This window comes from Candida tropicalis, assembly GCF_000006335.3.
Source record: "Candida tropicalis MYA-3404 genomic scaffold supercont3.12, whole genome shotgun sequence".
In the NCBI taxonomy this organism is placed as follows: domain Eukaryota; kingdom Fungi; phylum Ascomycota; class Pichiomycetes; order Serinales; family Debaryomycetaceae; genus Candida; species Candida tropicalis.
The window spans coordinates 1-13,588 of NW_003020041.1; the positions used below are offsets into that span (position 1 = coordinate 1).

The 13,588-nt window shown below is 38.2% G+C and overlaps 9 protein-coding genes across 9 annotated transcripts; 3 read left to right on the forward strand and 6 right to left on the reverse strand. All coding sequences in view use genetic code 12, as the record gives it.

The window, feature by feature from the left end:
• Positions 1–150: 150 nt before the first annotated feature.
• On the forward strand, positions 151–903 carry CTRG_06157 (uncharacterized protein; the record flags this gene model as incomplete). The annotated part of the gene is made up of 1 exon (XM_002546633.1): positions 151–903. The coding sequence occupies one exon, from the start codon at positions 151–153 to the stop codon at positions 901–903; it is 753 nt and encodes a 250-aa protein (XP_002546679.1).
• Positions 904–1,100: 197 nt separating this feature from the next.
• On the forward strand, positions 1,101–1,466 carry CTRG_06158 (uncharacterized protein; the record flags this gene model as incomplete). The annotated part of the gene is made up of 1 exon (XM_002546634.1): positions 1,101–1,466. One exon carries the CDS (start codon positions 1,101–1,103, stop codon positions 1,464–1,466), a length of 366 nt encoding a protein of 121 aa, XP_002546680.1.
• Positions 1,467–2,228: 762 nt separating this feature from the next.
• On the reverse strand, positions 2,229–2,705 carry CTRG_06159 (uncharacterized protein; the record flags this gene model as incomplete). Its single annotated transcript, XM_002546635.1, has 1 exon — positions 2,229–2,705. One exon carries the CDS (start codon positions 2,703–2,705, stop codon positions 2,229–2,231), a length of 477 nt encoding a protein of 158 aa, XP_002546681.1.
• A 1,317-nt stretch (positions 2,706–4,022) lies between these two features.
• On the forward strand, positions 4,023–4,712 carry CTRG_06160 (mRNA splicing protein; the record flags this gene model as incomplete). Its single annotated transcript, XM_002546636.1, has 1 exon — positions 4,023–4,712. One exon carries the CDS (start codon positions 4,023–4,025, stop codon positions 4,710–4,712), a length of 690 nt encoding a protein of 229 aa, XP_002546682.1.
• SEC6 (SNARE-binding exocyst subunit) lies at positions 4,709–7,171 on the reverse strand (the record flags this gene model as incomplete). Its single annotated transcript, XM_002546637.1, has 1 exon — positions 4,709–7,171. One exon carries the CDS (start codon positions 7,169–7,171, stop codon positions 4,709–4,711), a length of 2,463 nt encoding a protein of 820 aa, XP_002546683.1.
• Positions 7,172–7,304: 133 nt separating this feature from the next.
• CTRG_06162 (uncharacterized protein) lies at positions 7,305–9,200 on the reverse strand (the record flags this gene model as incomplete). Its single annotated transcript, XM_002546638.1, has 1 exon — positions 7,305–9,200. The coding sequence occupies one exon, from the start codon at positions 9,198–9,200 to the stop codon at positions 7,305–7,307; it is 1,896 nt and encodes a 631-aa protein (XP_002546684.1).
• Positions 9,201–9,440: 240 nt separating this feature from the next.
• On the reverse strand, positions 9,441–10,946 carry CTRG_06163 (uncharacterized protein; the record flags this gene model as incomplete). The annotated part of the gene is made up of 1 exon (XM_002546639.1): positions 9,441–10,946. One exon carries the CDS (start codon positions 10,944–10,946, stop codon positions 9,441–9,443), a length of 1,506 nt encoding a protein of 501 aa, XP_002546685.1.
• A 122-nt stretch (positions 10,947–11,068) lies between these two features.
• CTRG_06164 (uncharacterized protein) lies at positions 11,069–11,416 on the reverse strand (the record flags this gene model as incomplete). Its single annotated transcript, XM_002546640.1, has 1 exon — positions 11,069–11,416. One exon carries the CDS (start codon positions 11,414–11,416, stop codon positions 11,069–11,071), a length of 348 nt encoding a protein of 115 aa, XP_002546686.1.
• Positions 11,417–11,706: 290 nt separating this feature from the next.
• On the reverse strand, positions 11,707–13,542 carry DAL1 (allantoinase; the record flags this gene model as incomplete). The annotated part of the gene is made up of 1 exon (XM_002546641.1): positions 11,707–13,542. The coding sequence occupies one exon, from the start codon at positions 13,540–13,542 to the stop codon at positions 11,707–11,709; it is 1,836 nt and encodes a 611-aa protein (XP_002546687.1).
• Between the last annotated feature and the right edge of the window lie 46 nt (positions 13,543–13,588).

Genomic DNA, 13,588 nt, shown 5'->3' on the forward strand with positions numbered 1-13,588 from the left:
GACATCGACAAAGTCGACCTCCCAGCTAGAAGGGAGTACCATCATCACCGATAAAGCACTAATGGCAACCTCCGAGAGGGGGTCGGGACAAGACCAAAACTTGTCGATATATCAAACTGTTTCCACATAACAAACGAAGGGTTCTCCTACATGGTGAATGGGATCGGGATCGGTGGCAATCTCAAGGTATTAAGAATGAGATCCAATTGGGAGATCAGTGCCATGGCAATAATGGACTTGTGTTTCCCCGGCCAGTGTCTCCGCGAGATTGATTTGTCAAACTGCCGAAAAGTCGACGACGATGTGGTTGAAAGACTACTACAGAAGAACGACCTTAAAATTCTCAACTTGGGATACTGCAAAAGCGTCAGTGACCGTGTGGTTCCATATTTCTACAACCTTGAAAGCTTGGACTTGACCAGATGTTCGGGAATCACCGATGCCGGTTTCACATCCCTCCCGTTTCTGCCATCACTACGCAAACTCAGTCTCCAGCAGTGCAGCTACCTCACAGACAAGGCCATGCACGCAATAGTCAACCTGGCCATTAACCTTGAGATATTGAACTTGAATTTCTGCTGTGGTCTCACCGATGGGTCGGTCTTGGCCATATCAACAGGGTTGCCATACCTTCGAGAAATAGACTTATCATTTTGTGGGCTGGCGGTGAGCGACTCGTCGTTGGCGTCTTTATCATTATTGCATTACTTGGAAAAAGTACTCCTTCGTGGGTGTATCAGAGTAACAAGAGGTGGCGTCGATGCGTTGCTTACAGGAGCAGCAACATATATCGATATTGGACAGTGCCGTAACGCACACATGTACCCAGGAAACATACCAGCTCCAGTATTTTCCACCCAGTGGGTAAAAGTGGCAAACAAAATAGTCTACATAGAGATGTAAATAATTATTCTAATATTCAAATATATATTTACTAGACCAACATCAATGTCAACAACCCAACGACGGCGATGAAAAGTCCATCGTTGCCAACTCTAACACCTCTGTTTTCAATCTGTAATAACTGACGTGTACATGGTTGTTCTGGGGATATCTGTGACGTCTTCAGCGTTGGTAGTTGTTGTGACAAAAGTACTGGAATGGGTAAATGTTCAAGATCCAAACTTGGTGGCGGTTTCAGTAGTTGGGCCACCAACATCATTATGATTCCTCTTCTTCAGTGCCACTTGTTGTTTTTGTTGTTTGGCTCCACTTGTGTTTCAGTTTTACACTATGTTTCGATATCCTCATCTGTAGTTGTGGTAACACTTGATCCTGTACCTGCACTTGGTTTCATGGTCATGGCTGGTGTGGCAGTTTCTTCTTCACACTCTTTATCTTCGCTTGTAGAACTATATGCTGGTGATTCTGGGATTAAATCATCAATTCTTCCACTTGTAGATATCATGCCTGACGGGAAGAAGAATCTGATTCAAAACATATCTGGGAACGAAACCGACGACTGACTAATCGACTGCTAGTTTGTGGTTGCCATTGTGATCTATCAAAAAGGGGATCCGTGAAAATATCATATAGTCCAATTTGCAGAAACTTGACTACTTGGTAATGTTGAATCCATTTGCGTAAACTCGTCGAAACATTTGTATTCCCCCTCTTTATGTACATTCAAATCAGTTGGCTCACGATCGGCTAATTTTACCAAGTTACATTTCCATAATAGCTGCTCTGGTTTGGCATCTCTGTAGTTTGACTGGTATGGGGTTAATCCCTCTTCTCATTCTGCATGTAGTTGTTTGTAGTGACACTCTCTTGTTGGTTTGATCATCGTTGATTTTTTTTTTTGTTTGTTTACTGGATTTCTCCACACAACTTTATGGTCGTGTCCAGCTCAATATTCACTTACAATAAACTAGTTTCATCCACTACAGAACGAACCTTGATATAAAGAGATTAGAGTACGTATTGTGATATTATTAATGTCCACCATACTAGCGATCAACGACTGCCGGTTATCACATTGAACAACTGTAGATCATGGTTTGATCACTTTCTAATCACTCACCACTGAACACACATAATCTCATTATTTAGACCCAGATTGTGGCTCTTGATTGATTGACTCGTATCATCACAAGCATAACTATTTGAATTGCTGGTCGTCCCGTCATTTATCTCTATCACAGCTCATTTGCTACATTCTTGAATTGAAATCACTTCATACATTACTTCTATTTCCTCTATCACATTAGTCTTGATACGCCTCTCATCTATTGTTCTATAATATACTTTCCATCAACTTTGGTGACTTTCAATGATTTTAGTATTTCCTTCAATTTCTTGGATTCACCCTTTGATGATTTTTTAAGAACTTTGTACAAGTTTTCAGTTCCTGATACACTGTCAAGGGGGAATTCCTTGGCTGGTTTGGACTTTTTCACTTCCTTCTTTGGTTCTTCCTTCTTCACCTCCTTCTTTGGTTCTTCCTTCTTCACTTCCTTCTTTGGCTCCTCCTTCTTTGGTTCTACCCTCTTTGGTTGGCCTTTTGCTGGCTTCTTCTTGTACAAGCTCTTTTGGTATTTCTCATCTTCAGTTATACAACTGGTGTGTTTTCTATATTCTGTACCTTCAAAAGTTGTTGAACAGTCTATACATGTAAAATAAGCACCATAACATCTTTGAGTATGTTGATCTAATTTCTTTTTGATAATAGTGTCGTTACACACTTCACACGAGAATGAAACCATTGTTGTGGATATTATTCTGTCAGTAATGTTTCTAGAAATTTTTTTTTTTTTTTTTTTTCAAGTACTTTCTGTTTTTCTAGCGATGGGATGAACCGATGATTTTGTGTAAAACATGGAGTAACACCCAGTTGCAAGACTCCAGCAAGGGGATACACTTCAGAAAGTACATGTAGACATATCTGTAGATCGTTGACTAGTCCCACTAGTACACCGCAAACCTACTCTGTAATCATCTGTTATTGATACCGTCTCAGATTTATTGGTACCACCTCTTACATTTACTCAAGTTTATACACATTCTTGAACTAAAATACATATGTCAACTACCTCTCTTACTACATCTACTACTCTTCCAACGAGCTCTAACAACCACATACAATCACTGACTTGACCCTCTTACTCTGCCCAGACAGTATCTCGCATTAGGGTTGTAGCCCTAATTATACACGTGCGTACTTTTTTTCACAACTTGGACAATTTTTCGCACACAAAACCAATTTGCCCTATCTCTCCACGCGCACACTAATAGTCTTAACTATGAGGCACGCTGTCCTCTATACAGTCTTTAACAAAATCAAAAACATTTTTTCCTCGCATTCCCAGAGGTTAGCAAAAAAAAAAATATCAAACAGAAATTTTCACTTAGAGGTCTTATCACAATACTAGAATATCTATCGACAATGGTATGTTTGAACTCAGTAGAGAGCTAGGACGTTATATGCGTCTGTCTGTATCCATTTATGAACCATTAAATGTACTAACTTTGATAATAGAGTGACGCTGTTACCATCAGAACTAGAAAGGTTATTTCCAACCCATTATTAGCCAGAAGACAATTTGTCATTGATGTTTTACATCCAAACAGAGCCAACGTCTCCAAGGATGAATTGAGAGAAAAATTGGCTGAAATCTACAAGGCCGAAAAAGACGCTGTCTCCGTCTTTGGTTTCAGAACCCAATTTGGTGGTGGTAAATCTACTGGTTTCGGTTTGGTCTACCAATCCGTTGCTGATGCTAAGAAATTCGAACCAGCCTACAGATTAGTCAGATACGGTTTGGCCGAAAAAGTCGAAAAAGCTTCTAGACAACAAAGAAAACAAAAGAAGAACAGAGACAAGAAGATCTTTGGTACTCAAAGAAGAGCTCAAAAGAGAGCTGCCAGAAGAAATGCCGATTAGGGTGTATAGTTGTAGCATTTTTAATAAAAATAATTTATGTACAATAGATACGAACAGAGATAAAAAAAGAATTACAAAACAAAATCCACCCATGTAGCACACTTTTTTTTTTTTTTTTTTTTTTGTTTTCATCCACCCCATGTCAGAACGAAAGGCAATCAACAAGTGGTACCCGCCAGATTATGACCCATCCCAACTCCCAAAGAAGAAACCCAAGCAGAATGGTAATCAAACAATCAAGATTCGTATGATGGCTCCATACTCCATGCGATGCCTTAAATGTGACGAATACATCGGAGAACGAAGATCATTCAATGCAAGAAAGGAGGTCACACAAGAGAAATACTTAAACACCAAAATCATTAGATTTTACATCAACTGCCCCGGATGTAACAATACCATTACATTCAAAACCGATCCCAAGAATGCTGGATACACCCCTGAAGGAGGTGCAGTACGAAATTTTGAAAAGAAAAAGCAGCCACAAACTGAAACCGAAGATGATTTACTTGATAGATTACAGAAAGAGGAAGAAGAGGACAAGAAGTTTAAAGAACTCCAGGAAAAGAGAAAGAAGAACCCGTTTTGGAAAGAACAATCTACTGGAATGGAAAACTTGGAAAAACGTTTACAAGAACAACAGAAACAACAAGTACTTAATGAACAATTAGAGGCAATTCAATCCAAAGTCGATGTGGATAAAGAAAAACTAGAAGACATGGCTCGAGAGAAACTAAATCAATCCAAACGTAAACTTGACATTCCTCAAACTATTAAACTAAAGAAAAAACCTAAACTATTGGTAAACTACTCAAGTGATTCAGATTAATCTTGGAATTCAAAATCATTCAATGTGAAAATTGGGATTTCTGGTGGTTCAACTTTTTGGTGATAATCAATCTTTATATCCTGTAATACCGGCAATAATCTTTTAACAGCATGTTTATCCATATCTTTTCTACATAAACAAATCCCCCTAATATACTCAATGGAACAGTCATAAAACTTGGGCAAAACCATATGTTGCCATGCTTCTTGGATATTATCCACCTCACAAGTACCCAACTCTTGCAACATTTCAATGGCAAGCAATGAGGAAAAGAAATATTCTGCATCTTTTTTGGTAAACAACGGGTCCAACCCACTGAAAAATGTCTCCACATCTCGAAGGATAGCTTCACTAAATGATTTGTACTTTTTAGTGGCATGTGGATCAACTTTCTTACCATCTCCATGTAATACATTTTCATATCCAATTCTAATATACGTAGGAATGAAATTATCCAAAAAGATTCTAAACAACAACTGGTACACTGGATAACAACAGTACTGTCTCATCTCTCCCATATATTCACTAATAGTCTCCACAATCAACTCAGCAATAGTTGGTTCACCCGTTTGCGAATTGCCATCATCGTACCATTTCTTAGTAAACAACTTACACAATGCTGGGGTTAAATCGTTCATAACAATGTCACAGATAGCACTTAAAATCTCCGAAATCAACGAGTTGGAACTTTCCGACGCATCATCAATGGCACGTGAGATTCGTTTATGATACAGCGTGTGGATCTTCTCTTTGAATGCTGGCGCAAACTTGTCGTTCAAAATTCCATCACTGATATCCAAGGAGTTGGCCAACGCAACCAAATACTCAACTAAACCTTCTCTTGACAATTTACTTTGCTCCTCCGGAGTCAAGTTCTCCAAATCAACACCTTGGGGTTTCTTTTTTCTAAACAATCTCTTGGCTTTGCTTTCTTTGATCAAATAGTCATCATTGCTAAATACCGACATGTACCTATCCATTTCATCATCAACAAGTTCGCGGAATGTAGAAACCCTCTTGATATAACAAGCAGACCAGTTCTCAATAACCTCAACCAATATTCTGGCATAGTTCGAATCAGCAGCCACATCGGCTTGTTCCTTAAGCATAGTCAATGGGATCTTAAAATCAGGCAACACATAAACATTAAGATCAATTGGCGTAGATATCAATTGGTTATTGGCATCCAAGTCTTCAATTTCCTGCGTGATCGGATATATTTCTGGTGCCGAAGGTCTTTCAGAAAATGTTCTGGTTTCTTGTGCAATCAAATTAGTGTACCATTCATTCATCTTGTTGGTGATGTTCTTCAAGTAATCATCCAACACAGTCTCCTTCAACTCTTCACCAATAATTGATCGTTGCTGTACATTGTACTGTGACACAAACTTGCCATACTTCGAATCGTACAGCAAAATCTTTAACAAATCTTCAGCTGGTGGATCAGTTTCAATAACATCCATAGTCAATTGATGGAGTCGGGTGTAGTACACTTCTTCAATAAATGCACTGATCTTCCATCCACTAGGGAATGCTTTATCCAATGTTTCAAATATAAATCTTAATTCATCCTCCAACCAATCAAGATCGGTATAAACCAACGCTTTATCTTGCTTGTAATGTTCAACACACGAATCAAAAATCTCATTAAGATTTGCTTTCAACTTGTCAAAGAAAAACTTTTTGTAGTTTCTACTTCTTCCTCTAAACGTCTTGTAATTGACTGATTTGGGATCTTCTGAGTTCAACTGCAACGATGTAAGTAACACCAACTTCATATCCTGTTTCTCTTCCCATGTTAACACAGTAAACAAGTTGAAAAAATTGGTATAGTTCCCGACTTTTGTCACTTCCGTTAAACTGAAAATAGCCTCCTGGAGTAATTCGTCAAATAATTTAATGGTCTTTTTCATGGGGGAAACGACTTTGTAAACAATGGATTGCAAATCATCCGACAAGTTTCTTGCATACACTTCCAAATAATCCAGGAAGTTCCGGGCTTGAGTATATCCAGAATGAATTTGAAAAAGATTAGGTAGTGGGTATGACAAATCATTTCTCAATTCTTCTGTTTCATTTTCAATCTGTTGGTTCAACACGTCCAAGAATTTCTTAAATCCCGATATATCTTCATACAAGCTCGCTGTTTGGTTTAAAAACTGATTTACAATGGTAATCTTTTTGATCGTATCATAATCCTTAACAGAATTGATTGTATCCTCATGTATCTTTTGCACTTCACCAATATTACCTTTAATTGTGGCCAATTTCCCCATTGTTTGTTGAAGTTTCTCAACATTCTGAAGCATGCCAGTCATTTGAATGTTTGTGGCTGTGGCAAGTTTTACATCAACTGATGATTTCTCTTTAAGGAATTGTTGACGAATAGTACCAATTTTGACAAGATCATCCTCCAACTTGATCAATTCACTTATTTTAGATAACGTCGAATCACTCATTTCGTATGGTGTTGTTCACAGGTGGTGGTGTTTTTTTTTTTTTTTGTTGTATTTTTTTCGTTTTTTATCTTTTTTTTTTCTCTCTCTCTTACTGTTTATTTCTTTTTCCAGATACTACACACTATTTTCCTACTCAACTATGTCCAGGCCCGCCCTTTTTCGAATACCTTCTATTTCCTTGATATTGGTAAGGATTACCCATCATCATATTTGGATTACCAAATTGTGCTGGTGGAGGTATAAAACCCGCTGGAGGGAAAAATGTTGGATCACCATAAAACATCGGAACCTGGGGTGGGAATTGTTGTTGATACATCATGGCATATTGTTGCTGTTGTTGTTGTGGATGATGTGGTTGTTGTGGATGACCATGATGTGGGATATGTTGTTGTTGCTGCTGCTGTTGCTGTTGGATTTGTACAACCATGGCAGCTGCTGCAGCCGCCTGTTGTTGTTGCTGTTGAGGCGACATTGGGAACTTATTTCCATACGGTATTGGTGCAGCCATCATTGGACTTGGAACAAATGGAGTTGCAGCAACATGTCTTGCAAACACTTTATTATGAGCTTCTTCAACTGTAGAATCCCAAGTAGGTGGGGTTTGGAATGTTTTCTCGTATACAACTGGATTGCCATCCTTTTGCTTGGTTCTTGTTGTTACAAACATGCTAAATCCACGTCTAAACGAAGTAATCTTTTGTTTCTGGCTCTCTTTTGTAGGCACTTTATCATTCCCTCCAAAGAAATCTACTGCTGAAACATGATGGTGCTTTTTAGCGGATCCTTGCGAACTAACACTACCATTGGACGAGTATGGTCTTGGGTGGGACACTTTTGGTGAAGGGTTGATTGGTGACTTGTGAAAGTTTGGTGGAGATGTTATAGTGGCATGTTTGGCAGATGGTGTGAACGCAGCAGCTTTTGGATTCAACTTGAATGATTTCGACTCTTTCTTCTTCTGTTCACTTTGCTGTTTCTTTAAAATCTCATCTTGCTTCAACTTATCCTTGGCCAAAATTGGTAACAAGTCTTGAGGCATCTTATGTGGAATCTTAAAATTAGCACTGAACTCGCGTAAAGAATTGATTTCACTTTGAGCATTCAATCTAAATGATTCATTTGGTACTGATGGTTTTGGTGGGATGGAATCTGGTTTCTTTTGTTTGGAGCTGGATATAATAGCCGGATCATTGTGATAATGAGCGGTTCTATGAGTTGTGGTGGTGTTTCCTGGTTTATTAGCATCATTGGAAATGCTGGCATTTCTCAATGCGGCCATCAACTCGTCACCTCGTCTATCAACACCAGAATACTTGTCCTCTTCATCCATTCCACTATCGTCAACTTGGATACCCCTTTCTTCCAAAATATGTCTATCGGTAGTGGCCTGCAGTTCAATTTCTTTGGCAATTTTCTCAGCCCTTGCCACACGTTGGTGGTAGTCCGGAGCGGAGGTATCGATTCTTGTGGTATACAAATGTTCATCATAAGTGGATTCAACACCAAACTTTTCTTCATTAACTTTAAATTGATCCCACTCACCACCATCATCTTCCAAACTTAATTCCATATCATCTTCTGGCACCCACCTCTGAAGTTCACGTTCCTTGAATGCAATTTGTCCGGAAATATCAGAATCTTTTTTAAATCCAAGACGAGGTTTGACTTCCTCATTCAAATCCAAAGCTACTTCCAAATCAATCAAGTCTTTTGCCTGGATAATCAAGTTCTCGGGTAATTTGTCAAGATTGTTTTTCTCGTTGATCAAACTCTTGCTGACCAACTTTGGTTTCAACAACACAACCGACAACGGGGCAGATGCTGATCCCTGTGCCGGAGATACATCACTAGCAACCAATAAACCTTCATAACGGGATCCATCGGTAATTGTGGCAATACATTTTTTCCCAATAGCTGAGGCAATCAACAAAACTAATCGCTGGTTTCCACTATCATCATTGGAGGCACGGGAACTTGAACGGCGATGTCCGTTCTTGAAATTATTAACACGATTCGATTGACTCTTCATGCTTCAGTAGATTGAAAAGGTCTATTTGAAACTATCAAAGAAGGAGGGGAAAGTCAATAAGATAAAAAAAAAAAGAGACAAGAACCTTTTTGCTCTGTGGTGTGGTGGAATAAGTATTTTTTTTTTTTTTTTTGTTTTTATTTTTTTTTTTCTCACAGTTGGTCAGTTTTCGTTTCTTTTCTGATTGTGCCAGACACACACTTTTCTTTTTAAACTTCACACACACACACACACACACAATTAACAACATATATTTGTAAAACCTACACCAATTTCTACATCATCCACAACTTCCCAATATAATAATATAAACTCTTTGATAAATTCCAAATCTTCTTTTGAGTATGGATCTAGTTCCATTTCTAAAATATCCTGATATGTAAGCTTGATTGTTATTCTCTCCGTTAACGGTTGTTCTTCAGTAATCACTTGGTCATCTAACACCTCCAACACCATTTCGTTGATTATATAAAACCACTTCGTTGTTAATTTATGGAAATACCCAACAATGTGAATAAGATCTAATAAATCAGCTTCTGTTTGAACATGGCGGATCGGCGGGTTTGTCACCGGCAGAGTTTCTAATTGCTGGCCAGCAGTTGCAAACCACGAGAAAGCTGACCAAATACTCTCTATCCATGATACCGGCTCAATTGCTTCCTCTTTCCACCATGATGGCTCTATTATATCATTTCTTAAATCCAACTCGTTATAGTTGCGAACTGATTCGGTGCGAAGGGAATTTAAATCGTCTGTAGAAATATTGGAATGATTGCTAATGTTGATTTTCTTTGCCGGCAAGTCTTGGTATATCAATTGGAACTTCCTGTAGTCCTTGTTAGTTGCTTTAAGTGTCTCTGATGGGAAACGGAAAACACTCGCTTTTTCATCAATCACTACTCCAACATCATACACAGGATTATCCTTTAAAATTTCATCATTAGTACTGCCAATGTATCCCTTTACTTTCATCAAATGTCCAGTTAAGTCATTCAACCCAATATGGTACACCGGCTGTGAGTAAGTAGCTGCTGACGTTTTAGAAATTAATTCAATATCTTGTGGAATAATCGACAAAAGCGACAACAAGTAACAATAGGAACTGATACTAAACAAATGGTCTTCGCCATTGGGTAAAAGATCTTGATCATCGTGAGCCTTAGTATGCTGATTGAAGATTAGAATATTCTTTCTCAAAAGACTCTGTTTATACAACACAAAAACAAGTGGTCCTAAAGTTCTAAACATCTCGGGTAACTTGGTCAACAAATGATTATTGATATTTGGTCCAGTAGGGGACAATCCATCCATTCCTTCAAGCACACTCTCAATTGGTTTGAAATTATCATATTGTTGCAGATGTACAAACTGTACAAGCTTCTCATTCAACAGATCCACATATTCCCATCCATTTCGAATAAACTCGTTTGGCTTCCAAGGGTTTGGTTTCAGATCACACAACACTCCCAATGCATACATTTTCACGTTGCTTCTATCACTAGAATCGTCACCAATTATATACTGATAAAACTTGCTTAACCCATAGTAGATTTTATCCTGGAAACAGTGACTTATCAAAACCGTGGAATTATTAAACTCGTGTATTCCTGAAGGAAACGCTTTATAATCCAACCCATCAAAATCAAACTCTGGGATAACAGATTTACTCCAAACTAATTTATACCCAGACTTGACATCGAATTCGGCTAAAAACACACCAATTATGGTAGAAGATTGGTACGACATGTGGTTACTGACTAATAATAAAGAAGAAAGTGAGTGATTATTTTTTTTTTTTTTGGTCGTCTCAATCCATAAATTTTACATGTTTTATTTAAGAAACTGTCTATCCTATACATTTCATCCCATTAAGCTCTTATTCTTAAAATAAAGTTGACGACAACAGCAACCAACAAGAAGAAACACAACATAGTTGGTCCAAATCTGTCATCGTATGGTCCAGAACCTCTTAATCTAATTGCCTTGGCTCTCCAGTGATAAGTAACTAATGCATAAACCATGGTTAACATGGCAATGAAAGTGAATAATCCAGCAGAAATTCTACCAACAGAATCCCCAAAATTCAATAAACCAACACCCAAGGAACCTAGAATAATGGTAAAGTTCAACCAAGAAAGAAATGTTCTTTCATTAGCAAAGAAAACCTTTGGCTCAACTCTAGCTGGCAATGCAATTCTTTTATTTGTAGATGACATTATTGATGATTAAGAAAGATGAAAAATTTCAAAGTTGGAATCCAATTCTGAAAATAAAAGTAAAAAGAAGTATATTTGTAGAAATGAAGATGAACAAAAAAAAAAATTAGTGGTTACATTATCGTTCTCTGTACCAATTTATTTAATCACTTTTTTTTTTTTCTTTCTTTCTTTGTTCAGATGAATTAGCCTTCCAAATTTGGAAATACGCCGCACCCACGTGCCAATGTTTCAATAATCTCGTGTGCGTCTATTGTTATCTATAAAACCTATTTTAATTTTTGTGGAACCTATTCCGTACGTGGTTCCAATATGAGTTTACCCAATGGTTTACTAGAATGGCCCCTACCAAAAGCATATACACGATGACCTCTAACCATTGTTTCTAAGACTCGACCTTGGAATTCCATCCCATCATATGCAGTGAGTTTATTTTTAAAATAGGTCTCTTTATTTTCAATAATGTACCTCGATTCGGTATCAAAGACCAACAAATCAGCATCGAATCCAACTTTGATTTGACCCTTGCAGTGGCTCAATCCCACTTGTTTTGCAGTATTAAGAGAACACCATTTGTTTATTTCGGCTAATGAAATTGGTGGTTGTAATTTTAAACCTTCGGTGTACAATATCGGTAATCCAAAACCAACAGATGAAATACCTCCCCATGCTTCAAAAAAATCACCCTTTTCCAAACCCTTGAGATCAGGAGTACATGGTGAATGATCAGAAACAACTGTAGTGATTATATCATTACGAAGAGCTCTCCATAATAACTTCCTGTTGTCATCTGTTCTGATTGGTGGACAACACTTGAAATGGGTTGAACAGTTGCCTATTCTTTCTGCACACAACGACAAGTAATGGAAACACGTCTCTGCAGAAATCGGTAATCCTCTGGCCTTGGCTGCACGCAATAATGGAATCGCCTCGTGGGTCGCCAAGTGGACAATGTGCAATGGAACAGATGGTAATAAAGTTGAACAATTGATGATTTCTGCTATTGCTGTTGTTTCAAAGTTATCTGGTCTTGAAGCCAAGAATGAAGCATACGAAGTGGCGTCGATGTTTTTCAACGTGGAGTCTTCTTCTTGAGCCAATAACAACGGAGTACTAACTTTTGTATCTTCTTCTGCAAAATAATAAGGTGATTGGTGGTGGTGGTTAACTTTTCTGGCATGTTTCCCATACGTTGGTTCAGCACCGGCTAAAATAGGAGTATGTGCTAATGCTCTTGCCTGCTGGTCAGTTAAAACTGAATGGTTCATTGATCCCGCATGATTGTGTGGTAAACGACAATTTTCATGTTCTTCGTGGTGGTCTCCTTGATCGTTGGCTAATAATTTGACAACTGGTGGTGGTGCTCTATTTATGAAACTAGCAGACATTCCCAAATTGAAATCCTCAATATCTACTGTTAAGGTATCGGCAGAACTACTAAATTTTGTAATGTCTTCTTCATTGATATCTTCCTCCTCCTCGTCGTCATCTTCAGGAATACTGAAAGATACTGTTGCTGCGGATTCTGGTGGTTGCATTTCCGCGTGGAACATCAACATTGTCTTTTCGTCCTTGACTTCTTTCATTGCAGCAAGAATATGCTTAGATTCAATAGCTGGAAACTCATCTACTCCTGATTCAATCAAAAATGCTTTAAATCCACGAACACCCATTCGAATCAATGGTTTCAAGTCAGAAATATTACTTGGAATTAATCCACCCCAAAACCCAACATCCACCCACGTTTGACCCTTGGCAGCATTAATTTTCAAGTTAAAATTCCCCACGGTTGTGGTTGGAGGGATAGCATTTAGAGGCATGTCGATAACAGTAGTAACACCACCAGAAGCAGCTGCTTTAGTTCCAGTTTCAAACCCTTCCCATTCGGTTCGTCCAGGCTCGTTTAAGTGCACATGTGCATCCACCAACCCTGGCATAATTACTGCAGGTGAAACATTTCTATAGTCTATTGGTAAGACATTGTACGCTTGAAGTATTGGATCACCTGGAGACAAGACTTTGGGAATCACTTCAAGGATTTTTCCAGTCTCACACGAGAATATGATTGTAGCTGGGATAATGCTTGTATCGATTAAAACTCTAGTCGATGATAATGCTCTTGACATGATAATAGTTGAGAAATTTAGCGTAGTTGAAAGAAAAAAGTAGTTC